This window comes from Somniosus microcephalus, unplaced genomic scaffold, assembly GCF_052327205.1.
Source record: "Somniosus microcephalus isolate GS21.2 unplaced genomic scaffold, FLI_Smic_1.0 unresolved_chr2, whole genome shotgun sequence".
Classification (NCBI taxonomy): domain Eukaryota; kingdom Metazoa; phylum Chordata; class Chondrichthyes; order Squaliformes; family Somniosidae; genus Somniosus; species Somniosus microcephalus.
Window position 1 is genome coordinate 60,769,691 of NW_028225180.1, and position 25,762 is coordinate 60,795,452.

The window sequence follows — 25,762 nt, forward strand, 5'->3', positions numbered from 1 at the left end:
ACTCAAATCATTGCTCACTATTGTGAGCCCAGAGCATCTGTGCGGCACACGGGTGGTTTGTATTGGGATTAACAGGGTGTGGGAAGCGAGCCAAGTGCGCATTCGGCCATGCATTGCATCAGAATTGAGCCAGGTTCGCATGGGGGTTTCACAGTGTATCAGGATCCTCCCAGGTGTGTATGGGTTTTCACAGTGCATCAGGATCCTGCCAGGTGTGCATGGGATTCACAGTGTATCAAGATCCTCCCAGGTGTGTATGGGTTTTCACAGTGCATCAGGATGCCCAAAGATGTGCGGGTTAGGTTGATTGGCTATGATAAATTGACCCTTAGTGATAGGGGGATTAAATACGTGGGGTTACGGAGATAGGGTGGGATATGTGTTGGTGTCGGGGTTACAGGGATCGGGTGGGATATGTGTCGGTGCAGGCTCGATGGGCCGAAATGGCCTCTATCTGCACTGTGGGGTTTCTGTGATTCCGTGATTCTGTGATCCTGCCAGGTGTGCATGGGTTTCACAGTGTATCAAGATCCTGCCAGGTGTGCATGGGTTTCACAGTGTATCAAGATCCTGCCAGGTGTGTATGGGTTTTCACAGTGTATCTGGATCCCGCCTGATGTGTATGGAGTTTCACATTATATCAGGATCCTGCCCGGTGTGTATAGGGTTTCAGAGTGTATCACAATCCTGGCAGGTGTGTATGCGGTTTAACAGAGTATCAGGACCCTGCCAGGTGTGTATGGAGTTTTACAGTGTATCAAGATCCTACCTGGTGTGTATGGAGTTTCACAGTGTATAAGGATCCTGCTAGAGGTGTATGGGGTTTCACTGTGTATCAGGTTCCTGCCAGGTGTGCATGGGTTTCCACAGTGTATCAGGATCCCGCCAGGTGTGTATGGAGTTTCACAGCATATGAGCAGCCTGCCAGATGTGTATGGAGTTTCACATTAAATCAGGCTCCTGTCTGGTGTGTATGCGGTTTCACAGTGTATCAGGATGCTGCAAGTTGTTTAAGGAGTTTCACCGTGTATCAGGATCCTGTCAGGTGTGAATAGAGTTTCACAGTGTATCAGGGTGCTACCAGGTATGTATAGGGTTTCACAGTATTTCAGGATCCCGCCAGGTGTTTATGCTTTTTGACAGTGTATCAGGATCCTGCCATGTGTGCATGGGATTTCACTGTGTATCAGGATCCTGCCAGGTGAGTATGGGGTGTCACAGTGTATCAGCATCCTGGCAGGTATATGGTTTAACACGTGATAGAGATCACCAGCTGGATTATGTGAACTGAAATAATGCATCATCCGCATCTTTGCAGGTTTATCTCAGAAATCGAGTGAATTTAATTTGAATCTTCACAAAATAGTTGAGATTTGATGGCAAATCAAAATGACATTCAATCAAGTACCCTGCACCTTTGAAATTCTGCTTCTTAGATTCTGGCAACGTTTAAACAAATAACTACCATGAAACACTCTGTTTCACAGTTGAATTAAATGACTTGAAATCGCCATTTCATTACTTACCTTTCAGGTGACTGGGTACTTCGGAAAAACCTGCGGTGATATTCATGCAATCAAATGGATCAGAACCTGATTAAAACAATTAACTTTAATGATATAATGTCTGTGTAGTATTATATTAAAATCTGCAGTGTTTGAATCTAAATTTGAATTCAGTGTGTGAGTTTACCGTACCAATTTCTTGTATTTCTTTCAAAATTTTGTCCAGCTTTGGTAACCTGTGGCGCATTTTCACAAAGGATTCCCACATCACCCTTCGGGCCCGAAAGTTTTTTTCCATCATCAGATTTATGAGAAGTTTGGAACTGTCTGCCCGGTTTCCCTTCTCCGCAAGCTCAGTGACTTTCTGCAAAGAATAATAATGAATTGGGGAGCGGAGTGAAAGACAAACTCTGAGAATGTGAAGGAAACGATCTGCTCAGTGATGGGATCTCTCAGTTGTTGAGCACAGAGTGCAGTCACTGAGCTGGGTACTGATCCAGTCTGAACATCGGTTAAGTATTCTGTAAACATCTTGATTCACACATTCACAGGAAATAATAGTGATAAAACTAAAATAGAAAGCAGAAATATTGTTCTGGGAGAGTGCAGAATCATTGACAATCTGAAATAGTTTTAATGGGATTTGTTTCCTCTGTCCTTCAGTGTCCAACATGACATCAGCTTCCTGACAGACAATATGATGCACTCGTATCTCACACTTAATTCCTGCTGTCGCACTTCGTGATTAACTGAGAAATAAAACAGCTGCGAATCAGAACTTCAGTGGCAGGTAAAAAACGATTCTGAATAAGGGAAACAGCTGGAAAACTGTCAGAGAAATTACCACCGACTAATCGAAACAACCACTGTTGATTTATCGTTCAGCAGAATCGACCAATAATGATAATGATGAAATATCCAAGCACTTCTCCCTCAGTTATTAAAATGTTTGACACCCATTATTTTGCACACCCGCTTCCGGTATGAAACAATGGTAACCGGGAGCACGTATCCATCACTGGGACTCTTGTAGTCAGGACTTTCATGATCAACAACTTACATTCAGAGCGTGCTTTTAAAGTAGAAAAATGTCCCAAGGCGTTTCACAGAGGCGGAGTCAGACAATAGGCCCGAGACAAAGCAGGAAATACCAGTAGATTTGAGCAAAATCTAGAATAAAGATACGTTTTAAGGAGCAGAGCGACGTGGAGCAGCGGAGGGGTTGATGGAAGTAATTACAGAGCGTGGGGCGTATAACAACTGAATGTTGGGACACCAGTGGCAGTGTGAAGGACTGTGTGCACAAGAGGCCAGAGTCAGAGCAACGGAGAAGTCCAGTGGCATGGGAGGTTGTATTGCTGTACAACTGAAGCAATACCTCCCTATTTTTATATTCTATCCCCCTAGCAATGAAAGCCAACATTCCATTGGCCTTCTTAATCACTTGCTGCACCTGCATACTAACCTTTTGAGTTTCGTGCACCAGGACCCCCAGATCCCTTTGTACTTCAGTACTTTCCAGTTTCTTGCCATTAAGATAATAACTTGCTCTACGATTTTTCCTGCCAAAGTGCATAACCTCACACTTTCCAGTATTGTATTCCATCTGCCAAATCTCTGCCCACTTACTTAAGCCTGTCTATGTCCCCTTGAAGGTTTTTTATGTCCTCCTCACTCACTACTCTCCCCCCCATCTTAGTATCATCTGCAAACTTTGATATGTTACACTCGGTCCTCTCCTCCAAATCGTTAATATAGATTGTAGAGAGTTGGGGACCCAGCACTGACCCCTGCGGAACACCACTAGTTACTGTTTGCCAGTCTGAGAATGAACCATTTGTCCCAACTCTCTGCCTTCTGTTAGGTAGCCAATCCTCTATCCATGCCAGAATATTACCCTCAATCCCGTGATTTTTTATCTTAAGCAATAATCTTTTCTGTGGCACCTTGTCAAATGCCTTTTGGAAGTCTAAATAAACTACGTCCACTGGTTCCCCTTTATCCACCCTATATGTAACTTACTCAAAGAACTCCAGCAAATTTGTCAAACATGACTTCCCCTTCATAAAACCATGCTGACTTTGTCCTATTAAATAATGATTATCCAAATGTCCTGTTGCTGTCTCCTTAATAATGGACTCCAAAATTTTACCTACCACAGATGTTAGGCTAACCGGTCTATAGTTTCCAGCCTTCTGTCTACTGCCCTTTTTAAATAAGGGTGTTACATTAGCAGTTTTCCAGTCTGCCGGGAACATTGCCAAGTCCAGGGAGTTTTGGAAAATTATTACCAATGCATCCACAATCCCTACCGCCACTTCCCTCAAGACCCTAGGATGTAAGCCATCAGGCCCAGGTGATTTATCCGCCTTGAGTCCCATTATTTTACCGAGTACCACTTCCTTAGTGATTTTGATCGTGTTTAGCTCCTCCCCCGCTTTAGCCCCCTGTTTGTCCAGTGTTGGGATATTCTTAGTGTCTTCTACTGTAAAGACAGATGTAAAATATTCATTCAGTGTTTTTGCCATCTCCATATTTCCCACCATTAATTTCCCGGTCTCATCATCTAAGGGACCAACATTTACTTCAGCCACCCTTTTTCTTTTATTATAACTATAAAAACTCTTACTATCTGTTTTTATATTTTTTGCTAATTTACTTTCATAATCTATGTTCCCTTTCTTAATCAGTCTTTTTGTTATTTTTTGCTGTCTTTTAAAGTTTTCCCAATCCTCTATCCTCCCACTAGATTTGGCTACCTTATATTCCCTTGTTTTTAGTTGAATACTGTCCTTAATTTCTTTACTTAGCCACGGATGCCTGTCTTTTCTTTAACACCCTTTTCTTCTCAGTGGAATATATATTTTTTGCAAGTTGTAAAATAACTCCTTAAATGTACACCACTTATCATGTATCGTCTTACCCTTTAATCTATTTTCCCAATCCACTCTAATCAATTCCGCTCTCATACCATCATAGTCTCCTTTATTCAAGCTTAGCATGCTTGTTTGAGATCCAACCTCCTCACCCTCTAATTGAATATGGAATTCAACCATGTTATGGTCACTCATTCCAAGGGGATCCTTTACTAGGACATTTTTAATTAATCATGTCTCATTACACAGGACCAGATCTAATGTTGCTTGCCCCCTGGTCGGTTCAGTTACATACTGCTCAAGAAACCCATCCTTAATACACTCAATGAACTCATCCTCAAGGCAGCCCTGCCCAATTTGATTTGTCCAATTAATATGATAGTTAAAATCCCCCATAATTATAGATGTTCCCTTATTACAAGCCTCAACTATTTCCTGATTGATACTCCGTCCAACAGCGTTGCCACAGTTCGGAGGCCTATAGACTACGCCCACTAGTGTTTTTTTCCCCTTATTATTCCTTACCTCCACCCAAACTGTTTCATTGTCCTGATCTTTTGACCCAGTATCATTTCTCTGTATTACAGTGAATCGTTCCTTTATTAACATAGCCAGCCCACCTCCCCTTCCTTCCTGCCTGTCCTTCCTGATCGTTAAATAACCTGGTATGTTTAATTCCCAGGCATTTTCACCCTGCAGCCATGTTTCTGTAATGGCCGCAAGATCATACCCATATGTAGTTATTTGTGCCATTAACTCATCTATTATGTTACGAATGCTACGTGCATTCAGATAGAGAACTTTCAAAGATGTTTTGTGACACTTAGTTCCTGCTTTTGCCCTTTATGTTACTTTACCTTTTACTCCATACCTTCTGCCCCTTCCTGACACGCTCTTGTTTTTAATTTCCGCACTGCTACCTAAGCTAACTTCCCTGTTGTCATTTGTATTATTTGCTCTCTAGGAACCTCCCCCCCCCACTAGTTAGTTTAAAGCCCTCTCTACAGCCCTAGTTATATGATCCGCCAGGACTCTAGTCCCAGCACTGGCCAAGTGAAGCCCGTCCCAACGGAACAGCTCCCTCCTGCCCCAGTACTTGTGCCAGTGTCCCAGGAAGCAAAACCCATTTCTCGCACATCAGTCTTTGAGCCACGCATTTAACTCTCGAATTTTATTTGTCATAGCCAAAATCGCTCGTGGCTCAGATAATAATCCAGAGATTATTACCCTTGTGGTGCTGCTTTTCAATTTGGCCCCTAGCTGCTCAAATTCCCTCAGCAGAACCTCCTTCGTTGTCCTATCTATGTCGTTGGTACCAACATGGACCACGACAACTGGATCCTCCCCCTCCCACTCCAAATTTCTCTCCAGTCCAGAGGAGATGTCCTTAACCCTGGCACCAGGCAGGCAACACAGCCTTCGGGACTCTCACTCTCGGCTGCAGAGAACTCTATCTATCCCCCTAATGATACTATCCCCTACCACTGCAACATTTCTTTTAACACCCCCCACTTGAATGGCCCCCCGCTCCACGGTGCTGTGGCCAGGTTGCTCATCCTCCCCGTAGTCCCTGTTCCCATCCTCACAGGGAGTAAGTGCCTCGAACCTGTTGGACAAGTGCAAGGGCTGCGGCTCCTCCAACACTACCTCCTGGATCCCCGTACCTGCCTCACTTCTAGTCACACCATCCTGACCCTGGCCATGGACTACATCTGAATTAGTTAATCTAATTGGTGTGACTACCTCCTAATACAGAGTCCAGGTAACTCTCCCCCTCCCTGATGTGTCTCAGTGTTTGAAGCTCAGACTCCAGCTCTTCAACACAGAGCCGGTATTCCTCGAGCAGCCAACGCTTACTGCAAATGTGATCACCGTGAGCATCAATGGTGTCCACCAGCTCCCACATATTGCAGCAGCAACACATCGCCTGATCTCCCATTCTATGTAATTAATTAAATTTATTAATATTATTCTTAAATACCCTCTGCCTCGATTCTAGATGGTGAATATCACACCTTAGAAACTACAAACCAAAGAGATTTAAGCTTAAAAAGGGAGAAATACTTACCAACCAATCACTTACCCGCTTTGTGGTGACGTCACACCTTGAATACTTTTTACCTCTCTCCTTCCCTGAGATTGGAGATTGGTGAGGCCTCCCTAAGCCTCTGGGGCCTCTTGCAGTCGCTCTGCCGCTCAACTCCGCCTCCACCCGCTGCCGAAGCCGCACTGGGGCTTACCTGAGCCTCTGGGGCCTCTTGTAGTCGCTCTGCCGCTCAGCTCCGCCTCCATCCGCTGCCGATGCCACACTGGGGCCTACCTGAGCCTCTGGGGCCTCTTGTAGTCGCTCTGCCGCTCAGCTCCGCCTCCACCCGCTGCCGATGCCGCACTGGAGCCTACCTGAGCCTCTGGGGCCTCTTGTAGTCGCTCTGCCGCTCAGCTCCGCCTCCACCCGCTGCTGATGCCGCACTGGGGCCTACCTGAGCCTCTGGGACCTCTTGTAGTCGCTCTGCTGCTCAGCTCCGCCTCCACCCGCTGCCGATGCTGCACTGAGGCCTACCTGAGCCTCTGGGGCCTCTTGTAGTCGCTCTGCTGCTCAGCTCCGCCTCCACCCGCTGCCGATGCTGCACTGAGGCCTACCTGAGCCTCTGGGGCCTTTTGTAGTCGCTCTGCCACTCAGCTCCGCCTCCACCCGCTGCCGATGCTGCACTGAGGCCTACCTGAGCCTCTGGGGCCTTTTGTAGTCGCTCTGCCACTCAGCTCCGCCTCCACCCGCTGCCGATGCCGCAGAATACCTAGTCTCTGACTTGCTCTTGTTGCAACAGTATTTATGATTTTTCCAGGTAAGTTTCTGGTTAATGGTGACCCCCAGGATGTTGATACTGGTGGATTCGGCGATGAATGTCAGGGGGAGGTGGTTAGACTCTCGATTGTTGGAGATAGACATTGCCTGGTACTTCTTTGGCACAAATGTGACCTGCCAGTTATTAGCCCAAGCCTGAACCTCGACAAGGTCGTGTTGCAGGCGGGCATGGACTGCTTCATTATCTGAGGAGTTGTGTATGCCGCTGAACATTGTGCAGTCATCAGCGAGCATCCCCATTTTTGACCTTATGTTGGAGGGAAGGACATTAATGAAGCAGCTGAAGAAGGTTGTGCCTATGACACTGCTCTGAGGAACTCCTGCAGCAATGTCCTGGGGCGGTGATGATTGAAGTTCAACGACCACAACCATCTTCCTTTGCGCTAGGTATGACTCTCGCCAGTAGAGCATTTCTCCCTGATTCCCATTGGCTCCAGTTTTGCTAGGGCTCCTTGATGCGAGACTCATTCAAATGTTGCCTTGAGGTCAAGGGCATCAGCTCTGGAATTCAGCTGCTTTGTCCATGTTTGGACCAAGTCTCCAATGAGGTCGGGAGCCCTCTGGTCTTGGCAGAACAAAAACTGGGCATCCGTGAGCAGTTTATTGGTAAGTAATTGCTGCTTGATAACACTGTCGATGACACCTTCCATCAATTTACTGATGGATGAGAGTAGACTGATGGGGTGGCAATTAGCCGTGTTGGATTTGTCCTTCTTTTAGTGGACAGGATGTACCTGGGCAGTTTTTCATATTGTCAGATAGATGCCAGTGTTGTAGCTGTACTGGAACAGCTTGGCTAGAGGTCCGGCTAGTTCTGGAGCACAAGTCTTCAGCACGATAGCCGGGATGTTGTCCGGGCCCATAGTGCCTCATTCTCAGTCTCAATGCTCTTGTTCCTGTCCCATTATTTAGATTTTCCCCAATTGAAATCTCAGTTGTAATTTTGACTTTATAGTGGCGGTCGATTGTAGCATCCTTTAGGTCAGGAGATCAGCCACTGTCGTGGGATATAATTCAGCGAATGTGAAGTGCCCACAGCAGCCTATGGACGCCCAGTATCTGGCTACTAGTTATTGCTTCAGTTGTACCACTGCACAACAGAGAGTGTTCTCATTGTGGAGTGCAGGCCTTGTCAATAGAACGATTGTGTGGTGGTTCCACCGATCAACACAATCGTCTACAGACGTGTCTCTGACAGGTGGTGTATTCAAGAGGTGATCAAGTAGGTTACTCCATCCTGTCAGCACTCTCACAATTGAGCAGTAGTCTGGGAGATTGCCTTTGTAAATATAATTTGTATCAGGCTGTTGCTTCAGCAATCTGTGGGGGAGCTCTTCCAAATTAGCACCAGTCTCCAGATGGTAGTCACAAAGCATTTTCTGTGTGCGCTGGTCTGCAATTGGCTGACTCTTGTCCTGAGTTGATGCTGTGGCACTGTTGAATGGTCGATATTAAAGCTCCCTTAGAAACATAGAAATATAGAAGATAGGAGCAGGAGTAGGCCATTCGACCCCTCAAGCCTGCTCCGCCAATCAATGCGATCGTGGCTGCTCATCTAAATTCAGTACCCATACCTGCTTTCTCCCCATAACCCTTGGATCCACTTAGCCTTTAGAAATATATCTAACTCCTTCTTGAATATATTTAATGAATTGGCCTCAACTGTCTTCTCTGGTAGAGAATTTCACAGGTTCACCACTCTCTGGGTGAAGAAATTCCACCTCATCACAGTCCTAAATGGCTTACCCCTTATCCTTAGATGCTGACCCCTGGTTCTGGACTCCCCCGCCATCGGGAACTTCCTTCCTGCATCTAGTCTGTCTAGTCCTGTTAGAATTGTATACGTTTCAATGAGATCCGCTCTCATTCTTCTAAACTCTAGCGAATATAAGCCTAATCCACCCAATCTCTCTTCACACATCATTCCTGCTATCCCAGGTATCAGTCTGGTGAATCTATGCTGCACTCCCTCCATGGCAAGAAGATGCTTCCTCAGATAAGGCGACCAAAACTGCACACAATAATCAATATGTGGCCTTACCAAGGCCCTGTACAACTGCAGCAAGACTTCCTTGCTCCTGTAGTCGAACCCTCTCACTATCAAAGCCAGCATACCATTTGCCCTCTTAACTGCCTGCTGCACCTACATGCTTACGTTCAGCGACTGATGCACAAGGACACCCAGGTCTCGTTGCGCTTCCCATTTTCCCAATCTATTGCAGTTCAGATAATATTCTGCCTTCCTGTTTTTGCCACCAAAGTGGATAACCACGCATTTATCCGCATTATACTGCATCTGCCATGCATCTGCCCAATCACCCAACCTGTCCAAATCGTATTGGAGTTTCTCTGTATCCTCTTCACAGCACACACGCCCACCCAGCTTTGTGTCATCTGCAAACTTACATCTAGTTCCCTCGTCCAGAGCATTAATATATATTGTGAATAACTGGGGTCTTAGCACTGATCCCTGCGATACCCCACTCGTCACTGCCTTCCACTCGGATCAATCAGGTGATCTGAATACCCCTTAGTTTGTCAGCACTCAGGCAGGTTTTTTTATAGTGTACATTCTTTCCCAGGCACGTGTTCTCTTTGGCAGGAAAGTGTTCACCTGGCAATGGTGATGAGAACGAAGGAGAGTTAGCTTTATTAGCAATGTTAGGAGATTTATAGAGAAGTCCATGGATTGTTCCCATTTATCAACAATAACTTTTTTACATCAGATACTCTGGAATGTGTGAATATTGGGCCAGACATTCGAGTCTCCATGGGTGAGTACCCGCTTTGTCCTCGCCCGTAGGCCCAATGAAAGTGCCGGTTTTGCGCATGCACTGCGCATGCGCTGGAAACCGGAACTTCCGTTCCCTTGAAGGAAGGGATTCACAGTTGAAAAGCTAGCACTGGAGAGGCAGCGCGTAGACCTGGAACTACCGTTTTATTTGCAGGTTTCTCAGTGAGTGTAAGTCTCTAGCAGCTGTGCTGGGCAAAAGCATTCACAAGGCCTGCTTTTAAAAAGTGTAGTGGAGAATTTAGTAAAATTAAAACATTTTTCCACAGGTTTTTTATTTTTAAATACTTTAGAGAAAGGTAAGTTTATTTTAGCCCAATTAAAAACTGTAATTAATTGTTTCAAAAACTTAAATTATTGTTTAAAATAGTTATTTTATGTAATTTATAGTTATTTTAAAAATGTGATTAAAAAAAAAAATTAGTTGAAGTTTTAGTTAGGTTTTGGAGCCGATCTCTATTCATAGATTTGTGAGGTCTTTCTGCCAAATCTATGAATGGAGATTCCCATCTCTGATTGGCTCTCCATGGCATACGTGATCCCAGTGGACGCTTCAAACTAACTGTGTCTCTGGGATGCGCGAGCACTGCACACCGGCAGCTGGAGGAGGCCCAGGATCGGAATCCCATGCGGGCTCACAGCACAATGGTAGGTGCACTTTGTAAGTGCAGGTCGGGGGCTTGAACCCGCGGGAAGCCTCTGACCCTAATTTCTGGGCGATCGTGTCATGTTTGTTTGGATTAAGTGTGATTGACACTATGTAACAGGATCATCTCTTTGACTGAATATTGGAAGTTGCTCCGGCCTGCTGCATGTCCACAGTACACACATCGCATCACCACACCTACGCTGCAAATATGCAGTCTCCATAGAATAGAACCGCTACACCAGAAAAGACATGCCAATCCAAGCTGAATTGAACAACCTAGCCCTAACCAGTGTAAAATCTAGGAGGTCATTTTCGCCCATCGCTGAAGCCCTTCAGTGATCTCCCCTCAGCCTTGATGACTGATAGCGAAATGCTTGGAAGAACTGTGATGTATGGAATGGATTAATTATAGAGGACCCCATAGCACAACCTGAAGGATCAAACCTTCCTTGCAAACAGTGGACAACCATCAGCCGCCTCAGAACTGGTCATGGCAGATGCTGCCACCTTCTCCATAGATGGAAGCTTAAAGCATCCCCATCATGGGACTGCGGAGCTCCTAACCAGATCCTGGGGCACAGCATCGAGCTCTGCCTTCAGAGGAAATTCGAAGGCAGCATACAAGATATCCCCGCTGTTACACTGGAAGCTTTGTCCTGGATATCCAACTTAAATCTTGACCATACAAAAGAAGCAGGAGTCCAGAGTTCCAAATATGCAAAATCCTGCTGTCTTTTTCTATCTGCAAGTAGCTCTGATGGAGTCTAATGAGCTTTATTTCCAGGGTTTGGAGTTCATACATGTGCAGACTGTTTGAGCAAATATAGCATGGGAGACAATACATTGAGCCTTTTGCTCAGTTTTCGATCAATTGTGACCCTTTGATGTGTGTCTGAGTCACGGCGCACCAGGCTCTTTGAAGATTGGGCAGGATTGGATGGAATTAGTCTTTCTGTAATCTGAGGAGTGTTCAAGAGTTGACTGTTCTATTTGCAGAAGACTCGTAATTGTTCCCGTCTTGTTGATGAGTTGATCGTGATGTAATTGCTTAGTCCAAGCCACATCTCCCTGATATTTTATACTCAGGAACTTCTGCTCTTTGCTGGCCTTGATTTGTTTTGACAGATCGTCTATCCTCACCTGCTGTGTGACTGTTTCTTTTGGACTAGGTCTAGTTTCCTCACTAACGCGCTGCGTTAGGACACATTCTTTAATATCATCAAAAAACATTTGGGCTGATCCAGCCTCTACACACGATGGTTCCCCATTTGACCAATGAATGTCAGGAAAACTAACATCGTCCATAGTATGGACATTTACAAATGGCCTACCCAGGTCTCATGACCATAGCAGGCCATTCATTGCTTTATAGATAATAAAAAATGGATTATGATTTAATTATATTTTGTACACATATCTATTTGAGCGGATGATCTCTGTAGTTGTATAAGAGTGGCGCCCTCCTACTGACGGAGGGAACAGTTGAAGCGGTGCTTCTGTTCTGGTTACATTGGGTGAGTCTGGAGTCAGTCCACTGGTTCAACTCAAATTCACCCCAGCTTGCTTACAGTGGCCAAGCAGTTAATCGGTTGCATTTCTGATCCATTGGACGGTGCTGGCACGGATTCCTGTCCCGAATTCCTCTTTGGGTCTGCGATGGCTGTGAAGTTAGCTGTATTTTCTCCCGTTGGGTAAATTCCGCCTTGGGCTTGCCCAGGGACAGTCTGCTGGTCGAAATCCATGTAGTCCCAGTCCAGTTTATTTATTAATTTTGTTCAAAGTGCCTCCTCACAAAAGGCACCTTCTACTGGGGAACTGCAACAGGTGTGAGCGTTAATCTGGTACCTTGAACGAAGTGAATCCAAATAGTTATGTCTGTAACTGATGTTCTAAAGTTGGCGCTTTCTAGAGTAGTTTGTTTCCTTTACAAATATAGCGACACCATTCCCATTCTCTCATCCCCTATACCTCCAGAAAAGTATATAACCTTTAATTAGAGGCATTTGGCTTTGGTTCGACAACACCGATAGTAAAGTACCTACTTCAGTTCTGAACAGTAACAGGTGGTCATTTATATAACCTGTGTATTCTACCACAGATTGTTTATCTGGGGGATCTTTTTAGATTTCAATAACCGGTTAGCCTTACAAACAACGACCACCTTGCACTGCTCTACTGTATCGACCGCTTCCGCCTGTCCAATGTGGTTCGCCTTAGACTTTTTTATCCTCGAGGTGCTTCACAAAGTTTTTCCATTGTTACTGTTTGCACATTGACAACTGTGATTTGGATCCATTTCCTTACTTGCTGCAAATTTCCATTTATTGCATGGTGCTATGATGTGGAATATATTTCTAATATTACTTCTCTTGTTGTTGTTTTCATCAGGTGCTATCCAGCAGTAATGACCTTCTGCCCCCCAATCCTTCGATAAAGCCAATCCCAGGTCAGCTAGAGCAACTTCGATAGTCGCTGAACTAACAATTGGTGACCGAAAAAGTTGTTGCTTTTTAAGAATTGCTATTTGGAACAATAATAAAAATGATAATATGATTCAGTTTTCTCCTCTTTCCTTGGCTGTAGTGAACTCTAGGAAATTAGAATGAGATTCAACAGAAGTTTGCATCTACAGAGCAGGCAGCTTCCCTGTACATCTCCGATGTTATTAGCATATTGATCAAAGAATTATTTGACACAGTGTGCCTGTTTACATTGACTTTTCCTGTGCGCAATGTGTAATAAATCTAGTTATAGTGAGTCATCAACGAGCTTTGGCATGCAATGTGTAGTTAAATCGTATAACTATTCAGGATTGTTATCAAACTACCACACGTAAACTGGAAAGATCCATTCAGTTCAGCCTCTCCTTCACCATTGAACGCTTTGCGGTGATATGCTGCTCGAAGTTTGCAACGTCGTATTGCACGGCGAGGACTGCAGCCACAGCCTAACAGGGATCACCGACCTGCTCTGTTGAAGCGACAGCCTTTGATGCTTTGAACCGGAAGAAAACATTGACAATGTGCAGCACAAGTGTGGAATTCCTAACATTCCCCTCATGAGCAGCATATTCTCGGTGAAATCTACGTTTTCCCCTTGCTGCCAAGTGTTTTGATTTCACTGTTTAATTAACTGACCGTGAGACTCAAGTTGCCGTCCAATCAACTTCTGCACGGATTCCCAGTTCATATGATGGAGAAGGACAGTGATCTAGAGATGGAGAACCGAAACAGATCGATCATTTCGCTCATCACTCTATCGGGTAGTTTTATCTTCTGATGGTTGACGGCTGTTGCAAGTTTTTTAGTTGTCGGAATGACGGCAACCGCTCATTGCCAAGGCGATTACATGAACGCAAAAACCTCAATCTCATGTATCTGAGTACCTGCACGAACACATTCCTATATGGATCTACTCCGACCAAATACAGAGAAGAGCTGAAGATTTGCTGATATTTCCCAGGCTGGTTTAAAGATAAAAACCGAATTAATTCAAACCAAAATTTGCTGTCCAACAGTAGAGTTCAGTGTCAGTTCATGATGCAGCTTAATTTCTTCTTCTTAGGCATTCCCTCGGAACCGAGGATGACTTGTTTCCACATTAGAAATGAGTTCTCAGGTGAGTCCAATGCGGGATGTACAGTTTCTGTCGCAGGTGGGGCAGATGGTGGTTGAAGGGGTGGGTGGTTGAGGTGCTTAGGTAGACGCATGCTCCTTGCGCTGCTTTCGCTTTGCTTCCTCTTGCTCCCGGCGAAGAGACTCGAGGTATTAGATGCCTTCCCAGATGCTTCTCCTCCACTTTGTGCAGTTTTGCGCCAGGGATTCCCAGGTGTCGGTGGGGGTGTTGCACTTTTTCAAGGAGGCTTTGAGGGTGTCCTTGAAGCATTTCCTCTGCTCACCTGGGGATCTCTTGCTGTGCCGGAGCTCAGAATAGAACACTTGTTTTGGGAGCCTCGTATTGGGCATGTGAACGATGTGACCAGTCCATCGGAGCTGATCGAGCGTGGTCAAAGCTTCGCTGCTGGGGATGTTGGCCTGAGCGAGAACACTGAAGCTGGTGCACCTATCCTGCCAATGGATTTGCAGGATCTTGCGGCGGCAGCATTGGTGGTACCTCTCCAGTGCTTTGAGGTGCCTGATGTACATTGTCCATGTCTCTGAGGCTTACAGCAGGGCGGGTATCACTACTGCTCTGTAGTCCATGAGCTCCTTGCCGGGATTGAGGTCCTGGTCATCAAACACTCTTTTCCTCAGGCGACCGAAGGCTGAACTGGCACACTGAAGGCGGTGTTGGACTTTGTCATCGACGTCTGCCCTTGTTGACAGTAGGCTCCCGAGGTATGGAAAGTGGTCCACGTTGTCCAAGGCCTTATCGTGGATTTTGATAAACGGGGGCAGTACTGCGTGGCGGGGGCAGGTTGGTAGAGGTCCTTTGTCTTATGGTTGTTTAGTGTAAGGTCCAATCTCTCATATGCTTCGGTGAAGGTGTTGCCGATGGTTTGGTGTTCAAACTCTAGAGTTCAGTTTCAGTTCTTGATGCAGCTTAGATTAGTTCACCCCTCAAGAACACAGTAGGATGATTCTTGTAAACAATACCAGGTGCACGTAAATATTCCCTTTATGTAGCATGCAATTCATGTTGGCATGCCTCTGGGTACTTGTAGAGAATGACGCAGCAAACTGGAGTTTGGAACAAGAAGACAAGTGGAAAGACGTAACCGAAATTCTGATAAGGATGAAAATCATGTCCAGTAGACACGCCACCTCCTGATTGTCGCAGCCTCTCGGGACTGTTACATCGGGACAGGAGAAAGCCAATCAACTCATCTAGACAGTCACATAGAATCATAGCATGGTTACAGCAAGGAAGAAGTCCATTCGGTCAATCAAGCCCGTACCAACTCTCAGCTAGTTCCACTCCCCCGCCCTTTCCTTGTAACCCTGCATTTTTTTACTTCAGATACTTATTCAAATCCCTTTTGAAAGATAAATTGATTCCGACTCCACCACCCTTTCAGGCAGTACAGTCCAGATGTTAACCACTCGCTGCGTAAAATGTTTTTTCTTACATCCCCTTTTATTCTTTTGCCAATCACCTTAAATCTGTGCCCTTTGTTTCTCGACCCTTGTGTCAATGGGAACAATTTATCTCTACCTAATCTGTCCAGACCCCTCATGATTCTGAGCACCTCTCGTCTCAAACGTTTCTGCTTCAAGGAGAACAACCCTAGATTCACCAGTCTATCCACGTAACTGATCTCCTTCATTGCTACAAGCATTATTGTATATCTTTTCTTTACCTTTTCTAAGGCCTTCACATCTGTCCTAAGTTATGGTGCCCAGAATTGGGCACACTACTCCAGTTGTTGCCGAACCAGTGTTTTATACAGGTTCATCATGTCGTCCTTGATGTTTAACTCTATAAATCTAGATATGAAGCCCACGATCCAGTAATCCTTTTTAACTGTTTTCTGAACCTGCCCTGCCACCTTCAACGATTTGTACAAACATAGCCCTAGGTCCCTCTGTTTGTGCACCCCCTTTGGCATTGTACCATTTAATTTATGCTGCCTCTGCTCGTTCTTTCTACCAAAATGTATCACTTCACACTTTTATTCATTAAATGTCATCTGCCACGTGTCTGCCCATTTCACCAGCCTGTCTATCTCTTCCTGAAGTCTATCATCTCACTGTTAACTATACTTCCAAGTTGTGTATCATCTGCAAAGTTTGAAATTGTGTCTGTACATCCACGTCCAAGTCATTAATATATATCAAGAAAAGCAGTGGACCGAGTACGGACCCCTGGGGAACACCACTGTATACTTAGAATATAGGAGCAGGAAAAGGCCATTCGGCCCCTCGAGCCTGCTCCGAGCCTGTATACCTTCCTCTGGTCCGAAAAACAACCGTTCACCACTAGTCTCTGTTTCCTGTCACTTAGCCAATTTAGTATCCTCGCTGCCACTGTCCCTTTTATCCCATGGGCATCAACTTTTTTCCGAAGCCTATTATGTGGCACATTGCCAACAAAAGCCTTTTCGAAATCCATGTATTACCCTCATCAGCATTCTCTGTTTCCTCATCAAAAACTCCATCAAGTTGGATAAACATGATGTTCCTTTAACAAATCCGTGCTGGCTTTCTTTAATTAATCGGCACCTATCGAAGTTCCTGCTAATTTGTCCCTGATTACTGTTTCGAAAAGCTTCCCCGCTACCGAGGTTAAACTGATTGGCCTGTTGTTTCTGGATTTATCTTTACACACTTTTTTGAACAATGGTGTAACATTTCCAATTCTGCAGTGCTCTGGCACCACCCTCGTATCTATGGAGGACTGGAATATTATGGCCAGTAACTCCACGATTTCCACCCTCAATTCCTTCAACATCATGGGATGCATCCCATCTGCACCTGGTGATTTATCTACTTCAATAATGCCAACCATTCTAATTCCTCGTCTTTATCAATTTTTATCCTATCAAATGCCTCCACTACCTCCTCCTTCACTATGTTTATGTCAGCATCCTCTTCCTCGGTGACGACTGATACAAAGTACTCATTTATTACCTCAGCCATACGCTCTGTCTCCATGCCCAGGTCATATTTCAGGTCCCTATTCGGCCCCACCCCTCCTCTTACTACACTTTTACTATTAATATGCCTATAGAAGACTTTTGGATTACCTTTTATGGTGTCTGTCATTCTATTCTCATGTCCTCTCTTTGTCCCTCGTATCTTCCTTTTCACTTCTCCTCGGATCTATCTATATATAGCCGAATTCTCAGGTGTCTTTGCCACCTGATATCTGTCATACGTGGTCTTTTTCCTGCTTCATCATTTTATCTATCTCTTTCATCATCTAGGGAGCACTGACTTTAGTGGACCTGCCTAGTCCTAGAGTCGCCAACCATCCAAAAGCTTTTATCTTTTTCTACTCTATTAGTTCCTCTTAATAGCTTGAAAACTTCAATCAAATTACCCATTAACCTTCTATTTAAGGGAATGCAACCATAAATTGTGTAATCTCTCCTAGTAATTTAAACCTTGGATTTGATGTATCATTCGAATAATTCTACACTTTAGTCTTTAAGGCTAATATATCCTTCTGGAGGTGTGGTGCAAGAACTGAACACAGTCTAACCACGGCTTTGTATAGCTGTAGCATAACGTGTACCCATTTTATTGTAGTCCTGTAGATATAACTACCAGCATTACATTAGTCTTTTTTGATTATTTTCTGTACCTGTCCACGACAGTTTAATGATGTGTGTACAAGAACCTTTAAGTCTCTTTCGATCTCCACTGATTTCAGCTTTTCACAATTTAGAACGTTTTCTGATCTATTGTTCTTAGGTCCAAACAGGATACCTCACACTTGCCTATATTTAAATTAATTTGCCACAGTTTTCCAAATTAATTTAATCTATTAATATATCTTCGTAATTTTAAACTTCCATCTAAACTGCTTGTCATACTTGGATATGTGGCTCTCAATCCCATCATCTAAGTCATTAATAACTACGATGAATATTTCAGGCTCAATACAGATCCCTCAGGAACACCACGAGTCATATCATGGCAATTATAGAATCTGCCCATTATCCATACACTCTGAACCATATCACGCAAACAATTTCCTAACAAAGACAATATTTGCCGTCAATTCCATGAGCACCAACCTTAGCAAACAGTCTCTAAAGCGGGACTTTTCGAATTCCTTTTTGTACATGCACGCTAGTTTTTAATAATTTGTGAACTGGGACTCACAGACCTATTTGTTCCTCATCAGTTAATAGATTTCGAAATTAATCCAAATTAGCTTTCTTGTTTCCAAACTGGATGCTGTCACACTTGTGAACAATGAATACAATTTGCCATAATTTTGCCACAGACTTAATCTGTCACTGTTCCTTTGGTTACGTCCCACTTCCATTTGCATTACTGCAGTGCATCCGAACTTATTGTCATCTTCAAACTTGGATCTACAGCACTCTGTTGCTCCATCCAAGTCATTAATAAATATGGTGAAAAGTTGAGTATCCAATATCTGGGGAACAGCATTGCTCACATCTGACCCCACTGCTAAAGAGCATAACATACGTGGGAGGGAGACTGTATCTTAAGTGAAGCCTGTGGGAAGCAATCAGTCTGCATTTTTTTGAGAATTTGCTATAAAGGCAGGATGTGAGGTTATCCAGTTTGGTAGGAAAAATAGAAAGTGGAACATTTCTAAATGGTGACAGATTAGGAAAAATTGGCATTCACCAGGACCTGCGTGCCCTTGTTCAAGAATCACAGAAAATTAACCTGCAGTTACATAAATTAATTAGGAAAGCAAATGGTTTGTTGGCATTTATGACAAATCAGATTGGAGTATAAGATTGGAGACGTCTTACTGCAATTATATAAGGCCTTGGTGAGATCACACCTGGCGTACTGTGTACATATTTGGTCTCCTTCTCTGACGAATGATATACTTGCCTCAGAAGTAGTAGAACAAAGGATTACTAGGCTGATTCATGGGATGGGGGATTGTCCTATGAGGTGATATTGAGCAGGTCACGCCTATATTCTCTCGAGTTTAGAAGAATCAGAGGTGACCGCATTGAAAAGTATATAATTTTTAAGGGGCTTGACAGGGTAGATGCTGGGAGGATTTATACCCTGGCTGGGGAGTCTAGAACTAGGTGTCACAGTATAACAAATAGTGGTTGGCCATTTCAAATCAAATCAAATCAAATCAACTTTTATTGTCATTGTTCGTGCACAAGTGCAGTACAACGAAATGTAGGCTTGCGGCTCCTGAGAGTGTACAATTTGGATTAGGACACTTAAACATTTCAACATACATTTGTACATATATATTAGCATAAATATGACCATAATAAAGTGCATCGGCAGGTGTGCAGGCTTTAGTGTTTATTTGTGGAGTTCAGTAGGATGACAGCCCTGGGAAAGAAGCTGTTCCTAAATCTGGTCATACGGGTGCGAATGCATCTGTAGCGTCTTCCAGATGGTAGGAGGGCAAACAGACTGTGGCTGGGGTGGGTAGGGTCTTTGATGATGGACCATGCCCTCCGTAGGCAGCGTTTCTGATATATATGTTCTATGGTCTGTAGCCGGGTGCCGGTAATGCGTTGGGCAGTTTTGACTACCCGCTGCAGGGCTTTCCGTTCATGGGAGCTACAGCTGCCGTACCATACCATGATACAGTTTGTCAGGATGCTCTCTATAGTGCAGCGGTAGAAGTTAGAGAGGATCGGGGGTCACAGATTACATCCCTTCAGTCTCCTCAAGAAATATAGGCGCTGCTGGGCCTTCTTCACCAGAGAGGAGGTGTTGAGTGACCAGGAGAATTCTTCCGTTATGTGGACTCCGAGTTAAAGGACTGAGAACAGGAGACATTTCCTCACACAAAGTGTCGTGAATCTTTACAATTTTCTACCCCAGAGGCCTGTGGATGTTCAGTCTTTGAGCATTTTTGAGAAAGCGATCAATAGATTTTTGGTACTTTTGAATCAAGGGATACGAGTATAGGGCGGTGAGAGCGAGTTGAGGTACATCAGCAATTAACTTATTGAATGGCAGATCAGGCTTGAAGGGCCGAATGACATACCCCTGCTCCTATTACTTATGTTCTTACTTGAGTCCCCCAGTACTTATATCACTGGCACAGCAAAACTGCTGAGTAATTGTGTCCCAGCAGTACGTATACCACCATTGGTGCGTAGCTGGTCAGTACTAGTGTCCCAGCATATATATGCCACAAATACGTCAGCTTTGGCTCTGCTGGTAGCCCCCTCGCCTCTGAGCCAGAATGTTGTGTGTTCAATTCTCACTCCATGGGACTTGAGCACAAAAAATCCAAGCTGACAAACCAGTGCAGTACTGAGTGTATACTGCACTGCTGGAGGTGCCGCCTTTTGATGAGATGCTAAACCCCGGCCCCACCTGCTCTCTCATGGTACTATTTCGAAGAGGAGCAGGCGAGTTTCACCAGTGTCCTGGCTAATATTTAACCCTGAATGAACTTTAATAAAAAAGAACAGAAATTCTGTTCATTATCGCATTGCTGTTTTTTGGAGCTGGCTCTTTGCCAATTGGCTGCCAGATTTCCTACATTACAACATTGTGACTACACTTCATAAAGTACCTCTCTAAAGTGCTTTGGGACGTCACCTGTTCATCAAAGGCGTTATATAAATGTATTTCTTTCATTCATTGCTGCAAAACTGGTCCGTACTTATGTCCCAGCAGAAGGTGTTCCACCAGTGCTGCAACACTGGCCAGTACATGTGTCCCAGCAGAAGGTGTTCCACCAGTGCTGCAAAACTGACCAGTGCTTTTGTCCCAGCAGTAGGTGTTCCACCAGTGCTGCAAAACTAACCAGTACTTGTGTCCCAGCAGTAGGTGTTCCACCAGTGCTGCAAAACTGACCAGTACTTGTTTCCCAGCAGTAGGTGTTCCACCAGTGGTGCAAAACTGACCAGTACATGTGTCCCAGCAGAAGGTGTTCCACCAGTGCTGCAAAACTGACCAGTACTTGTGTCCCAGCAGAAGGTGTTGCACCAGTGCTGCAACACTGGTCAGTACTAGTGTCCTAGCAGAAGGTGTTGCACCAGTGCTGCAACACTGGTCAGTACTTGTGTCCCAGCAGAAGGAGTTCCACCAGTGCTGCAACATTGGTCAGTACTTGTGTCCTAGCAGAAGGTGTTCCACCAGTGCTGCAACACTGGTCAGTGCTAGTGTCCCAGCAGAAGGTGTTCCTACAAGTGCTGCATAACTGACCAGTACATGTTTCCCAGCAGTAGGTGTTCCAGCAGTGCTGCAAAACTGGTCAGTACTTGTGTCCCAGCAGAAGGTTTTCCACCTGTGCTGCATAACTGACCAGTACATGTTTCCCAGCGGTAGATGTTCCTCCAGTGCTGCAAAACTAATCAGCTCTTGTGTCCCAGCAGAAGGTGTTCCACCAGTGCTGCATAACTGACCAGTACATATTTCCCAGCAGTAGGTGTTCCAGCAGTGCTGCAAAACTGGTCAGTACTTGTGTCCCAGTAGATGGTGTTCCTCCAGTGCTGCAAAGGATGGTTCATCGCCAGTAGCGCAGTAATGGCGTTACCGTCAGTGCAACAAGTGTGGGGCCTCTAACAGGAATGCAGTCCCCGATAGCAGTGGAAGAGCATTGTCACCTCCGATGTAACTGTAGGAACCCTACTACCAGAGGAGGACGGTCACCTCTCCTGTAAATGTAGATTACCCCTAGCACCTTAGGAGCACTAGTATAAGTGTAGGGGTCCCGCTAGTACAGGAGTAGCATGGTCAACTCGAGTTTAAGTGTAGGGTTTCAATAGTACAGGAACAGCACGCTCACCTCTACTCTAAGTGTAGGTGTAGCAAACTACAGGAACAACACCGTTAATTTTAATATTGCAAGATTTATTTCAACACATGTTCTTAAGGAGTTGGAGCACTGGGACTGAGTCAAGCACAAGGTCAGGGTGTGAAGTGCAAGGGGAGCTGCCTTCATTATGCCAGTGGGAAGGGGGTCAGTACCAGTACTGCGAAATTACACTTTCTAGTTACAAAGAATGTTTTTTTCTAAATTTCCAATAACAATTTCAAACATTCCCCTTAGTCTGACGTATGAGACAAAAGAAAATTTGCCTGAGTCTATTTGTTAAATGACTGTAACTAATGTTAATTATGATTTAACCTGATTGGCTCCCTGTAGGATTGATGTGTGGATAAATATAAGGTGCCTTCCATTGCCTCAACCGTGCGCCAGTCAGAGTCCTTTAGCTCCGACAGAATTCATCCATTCTCACAGAAAATGGGGCAACCAACTATTCTGCTGATAAAAGATATTTACTACCCGATTCTTGCAGCCGTCGGTGTCCCCGGTGAGCCATTGTAACCGGTTTGTTGTTAACCAGTTTTAATTGTCTCCTTATTCTTACTGCCTGTTGGATAGGGTAACGTGTTTTCTGGATGTCGGCATTACACAGTCAGTAGTGACTGGAACTACTAGTGAACCACTAGTCTGCACTTCCATGTTTTCCTTAATAGGATCAAGTGAGTGATGTTACAAAGCTCTTTGAACCTCCAATACAATGATTTTAGCGGTTTTCTGGACCATCTTGTCACCCCGTGCAGAGTGAGCGCTGCAGCAGCTCATTAAAATATGTGGGTGGGTCTCCCAGATAATGGATCCAGTACTAATCATGTTCTCACAGTGCTTCGTGTTACTAATTAAACTGAATGACAGATATCTCCATATATATTTCAATCATATACAGGAACATTATTTCTCTCCTCTCTCTTCCTTACAGCAAACTTGGTGACAATGGTGATTCTCTCCCGAAGAAACTGCGGCCTTTCCAAGTGTATCTCTGTCTACATGGTGGCCATGGCAGCAGCAGATCTACTGGTCATGATCTTCAATGTAATGGTGTATCATATTTTCAGCTATCACTTTCCACTTTCAATCCTATCCCACACTCCCGTGTGTAAGTTCATTCTGTACATCACTACTGCCACCCTCGATGTGTCTGTCTGGTTCACCGTCTCCTTTACATTTGACCGATTTGTTGTTATCTGCTGCCAGAAGTTTAAAACAAAGTATTGCACTGAGAGAACCGCGGCCGCGATTATAACAACGTTTGCTGTTCTGATATTGTTAAAGCACATTCCCTTGATGTTTGCGTATGAACCTCAGCAAATAATTAACAAGGTGCAGTGGGGCTGCCGGTCAAGTGTGGCTTTCTTTTCCTCACCTCCAGGTGCAGCCTACTCCTGGTTTCACACCGTCTGGATAGTTGGGCTTCCTTTTACTTTAATCGCCTTGTGTAATACTTTGACAGTCAGACGTATTTTAGTGGCCAGCAGAGCTCGCAGGGGTCTCCGTGCTCAGCAGAGTGAGAATCAGTGTGATCCAGAGATGGAGAACCGAAGGAGATCCATCATTTTGCTCTTCACTATATCCGGCAGTTTTATACTGTTGTGGCTGACAGTTATCATTAGTTTTGTAACTACCGGACTGACAAACATCAATTATTACCAAGGTGACCGCACAAACCCAGCGTATATCGCCACTGAAACTGGAGCTATGCTGAAGCTTTTGAGTTCTTGTATAAACCCGTTTATTTATGCAGCGACCCAGAGGAAATTCAGGGAAGAGCTCAGGAAGGTGCTGAAATCTCCGTGGATACTTTTTCTAAGATTGGTTAAAAATGAAAGAAATACCAACTAGAGCTCATTTCGCAACATTATAAGTCACTGTTAGCTCCTATTGCAGCTTTTACTGGGTTGTCTCTATTTACAACTACACCATGATGGGTCTTGTAAAATCTCACAGCTATGCGACTATATATGTGCCCCTTATGGCATTTAACCCAACATTGACCCTGGGTTTCCACAATTCGTTAACTGATGGCCCCTGACAAATAAGCACATTCCGCCTTAAGTACAAAATGTGTCAGTGATCAATGAAGCTTAATAACGGAATAGAATATTTGCTCAAAGGCTTTAATATCTGACAGAGCGAGGACTGTAATATATTTCTACTGAGTAACTGACAGGAAAATCCGCCAAATTTAGGATAAGAGTCGGTCATTTAGACGTCCTCGTGACATTACTTTCTCTAGCAGGTTTGCTGAAAATGTTGCTTGGACAGATTGCAGCTGCACCGACCGTCTCATCCCCTCTCCTGGGAATGTGCCACTGTCTCTTTCACAGTGTCGCCATTTTTCACCATTTTTGGATTGCTAATTGACGTTGCATCATTTTACCTGCTTTTTTCTGATGTCACGGTTAATGAGAAATAGTTGAAGGCTGCTCACCTACATTAAAATAATGTTGTTATTTGCATTTACTAATTTTGTCATGGGGACACTGACTGCTGTTAATCTGAATTAGCGACCAGTTACACTGGTTAAGCTATGTAAGAATTCATACTATCCTAAATAGTAGGAGAAGTTAACTCAACGATCTGTACAATGTAATAGTCAGTTATTGAGATGGATCAATACGCTGTCTGTGTTGGTGCACAGGCAGTAATAAATAATAATTTTACCCAACTGGTGTTGACCGGGTGTCCCCAGTGTAAGGTGATGTATTCAGAGCTCCGCCAGGCCACACTGGGGACCTGGGTTTGAGAGCGTTGCTCGGTGCAAAGAAATCAGATGAAAACTTGAGCTAATTAACTAACATTTTTTCTGCCCTCCTGTTGTGCCTCAACTGAAACTGTTTTACAATAAAGCTGCGGTGTTTTGGTTAGTGATTGGAAGATGTGGGGGATGGCCTGCCCCTGGGATTTGTCAAAGACACCTTTCACACTGCAGGATGTGTAAGATCAGCAGAGGAGATGTTGCGGGTTGCTTCCACTAGTCTCATCTTCAATATAGTCAGTTACACATAGAATACAGCCAGCGCAGTGTCCACTCGATCTTCAGCCACCTTCTGTGATTGATGGGCACCGCATATATTTGTTACTCTGTTAGTTCAAATTTCCTTCATAAATTATTAGCTTGAATGTGTTTTATTTTAGACAGTGGGATTGTATTTTCATCACAGTGTCGGTCATCCACCGGGAATCAGTAGTTCTCCTGAAGGCATTGTTGTCCGGGCCCAGAATTTCTGGACTGGAACACAGGGGGAGGGGAAGGTCGGTGGTAATTCGGGACAGGGTACTGAATTTGGATGATCAGCCATGATCTCATTAAGTGGTGGAACAGGCTCGAGGGGCCGAATGGCCTACTCCTGCTCCTATCTTTTATGTATGTTTCTATGTAGTTCAGGTTGGAGCTCTTACATTGCCTGTCTATAATGGGCCCAGCTCCACAAGTAAAACAGTAACTGAGCTCCGGGTTTGCTAAAGAGTTCCTAATTGTTACACGAGTCGGCCTTGCATGGTATGTTTAATCTTCCGGTGTCCTGGTCAGTGATTATTCCTGAACAAACAGAATTACAACAGATCATTAGGGGTCCAATTCGACACGTAAGGGGTCGCAAACCAGACTATTCACATTTGCTGGCCTATTTACGACAGGCCCGATATTCAGTTGTAGTGAAATCAGTG

General features: G+C 44.5%; 1 protein-coding gene and 1 pseudogene across 1 annotated transcript; one reads left to right on the forward strand and one right to left on the reverse strand.

Moving 5' to 3' along the window:
- The window catches only part of LOC147092706 (NACHT, LRR and PYD domains-containing protein 12-like), a 1,351,730-nt pseudogene that overhangs the window by 888,000 nt on the left and 437,968 nt on the right, over positions 1–25,762 (reverse strand).
- On the forward strand, positions 20,932–24,041 carry LOC147092717 (putative G protein-coupled receptor 139). The gene is made up of 3 exons (XM_085976393.1): positions 20,932–21,042; positions 22,442–22,586; positions 23,016–24,041. Exons 1-3 carry the CDS (start codon positions 20,932–20,934, stop codon positions 23,933–23,935), a joined length of 1,176 nt encoding a protein of 391 aa, XP_085832519.1. The 3' UTR covers positions 23,936–24,041.

What these genes read in the sequence shown, in the direction of transcription:
- LOC147092717 (XM_085976393.1), top strand. Translation starts at nt 20,932, where the DNA reads ATGTCCCAGCAGAAGGTGTTCCACCAGTGCTGCAACACTGGCCAGTAC. An exon ending in CCAGTGCTTTTGTCCCAGCA is followed by an intron (nt 21,043 to 22,441) that starts GTAGGTGTTCCA and finishes GATAAATATAAG; the next exon opens with GTGCCTTCCATTGCCTCAAC. An exon ending in TGCAGCCGTCGGTGTCCCCG is followed by an intron (nt 22,587 to 23,015) that starts GTGAGCCATTGT and finishes TCTTCCTTACAG; the next exon opens with CAAACTTGGTGACAATGGTG.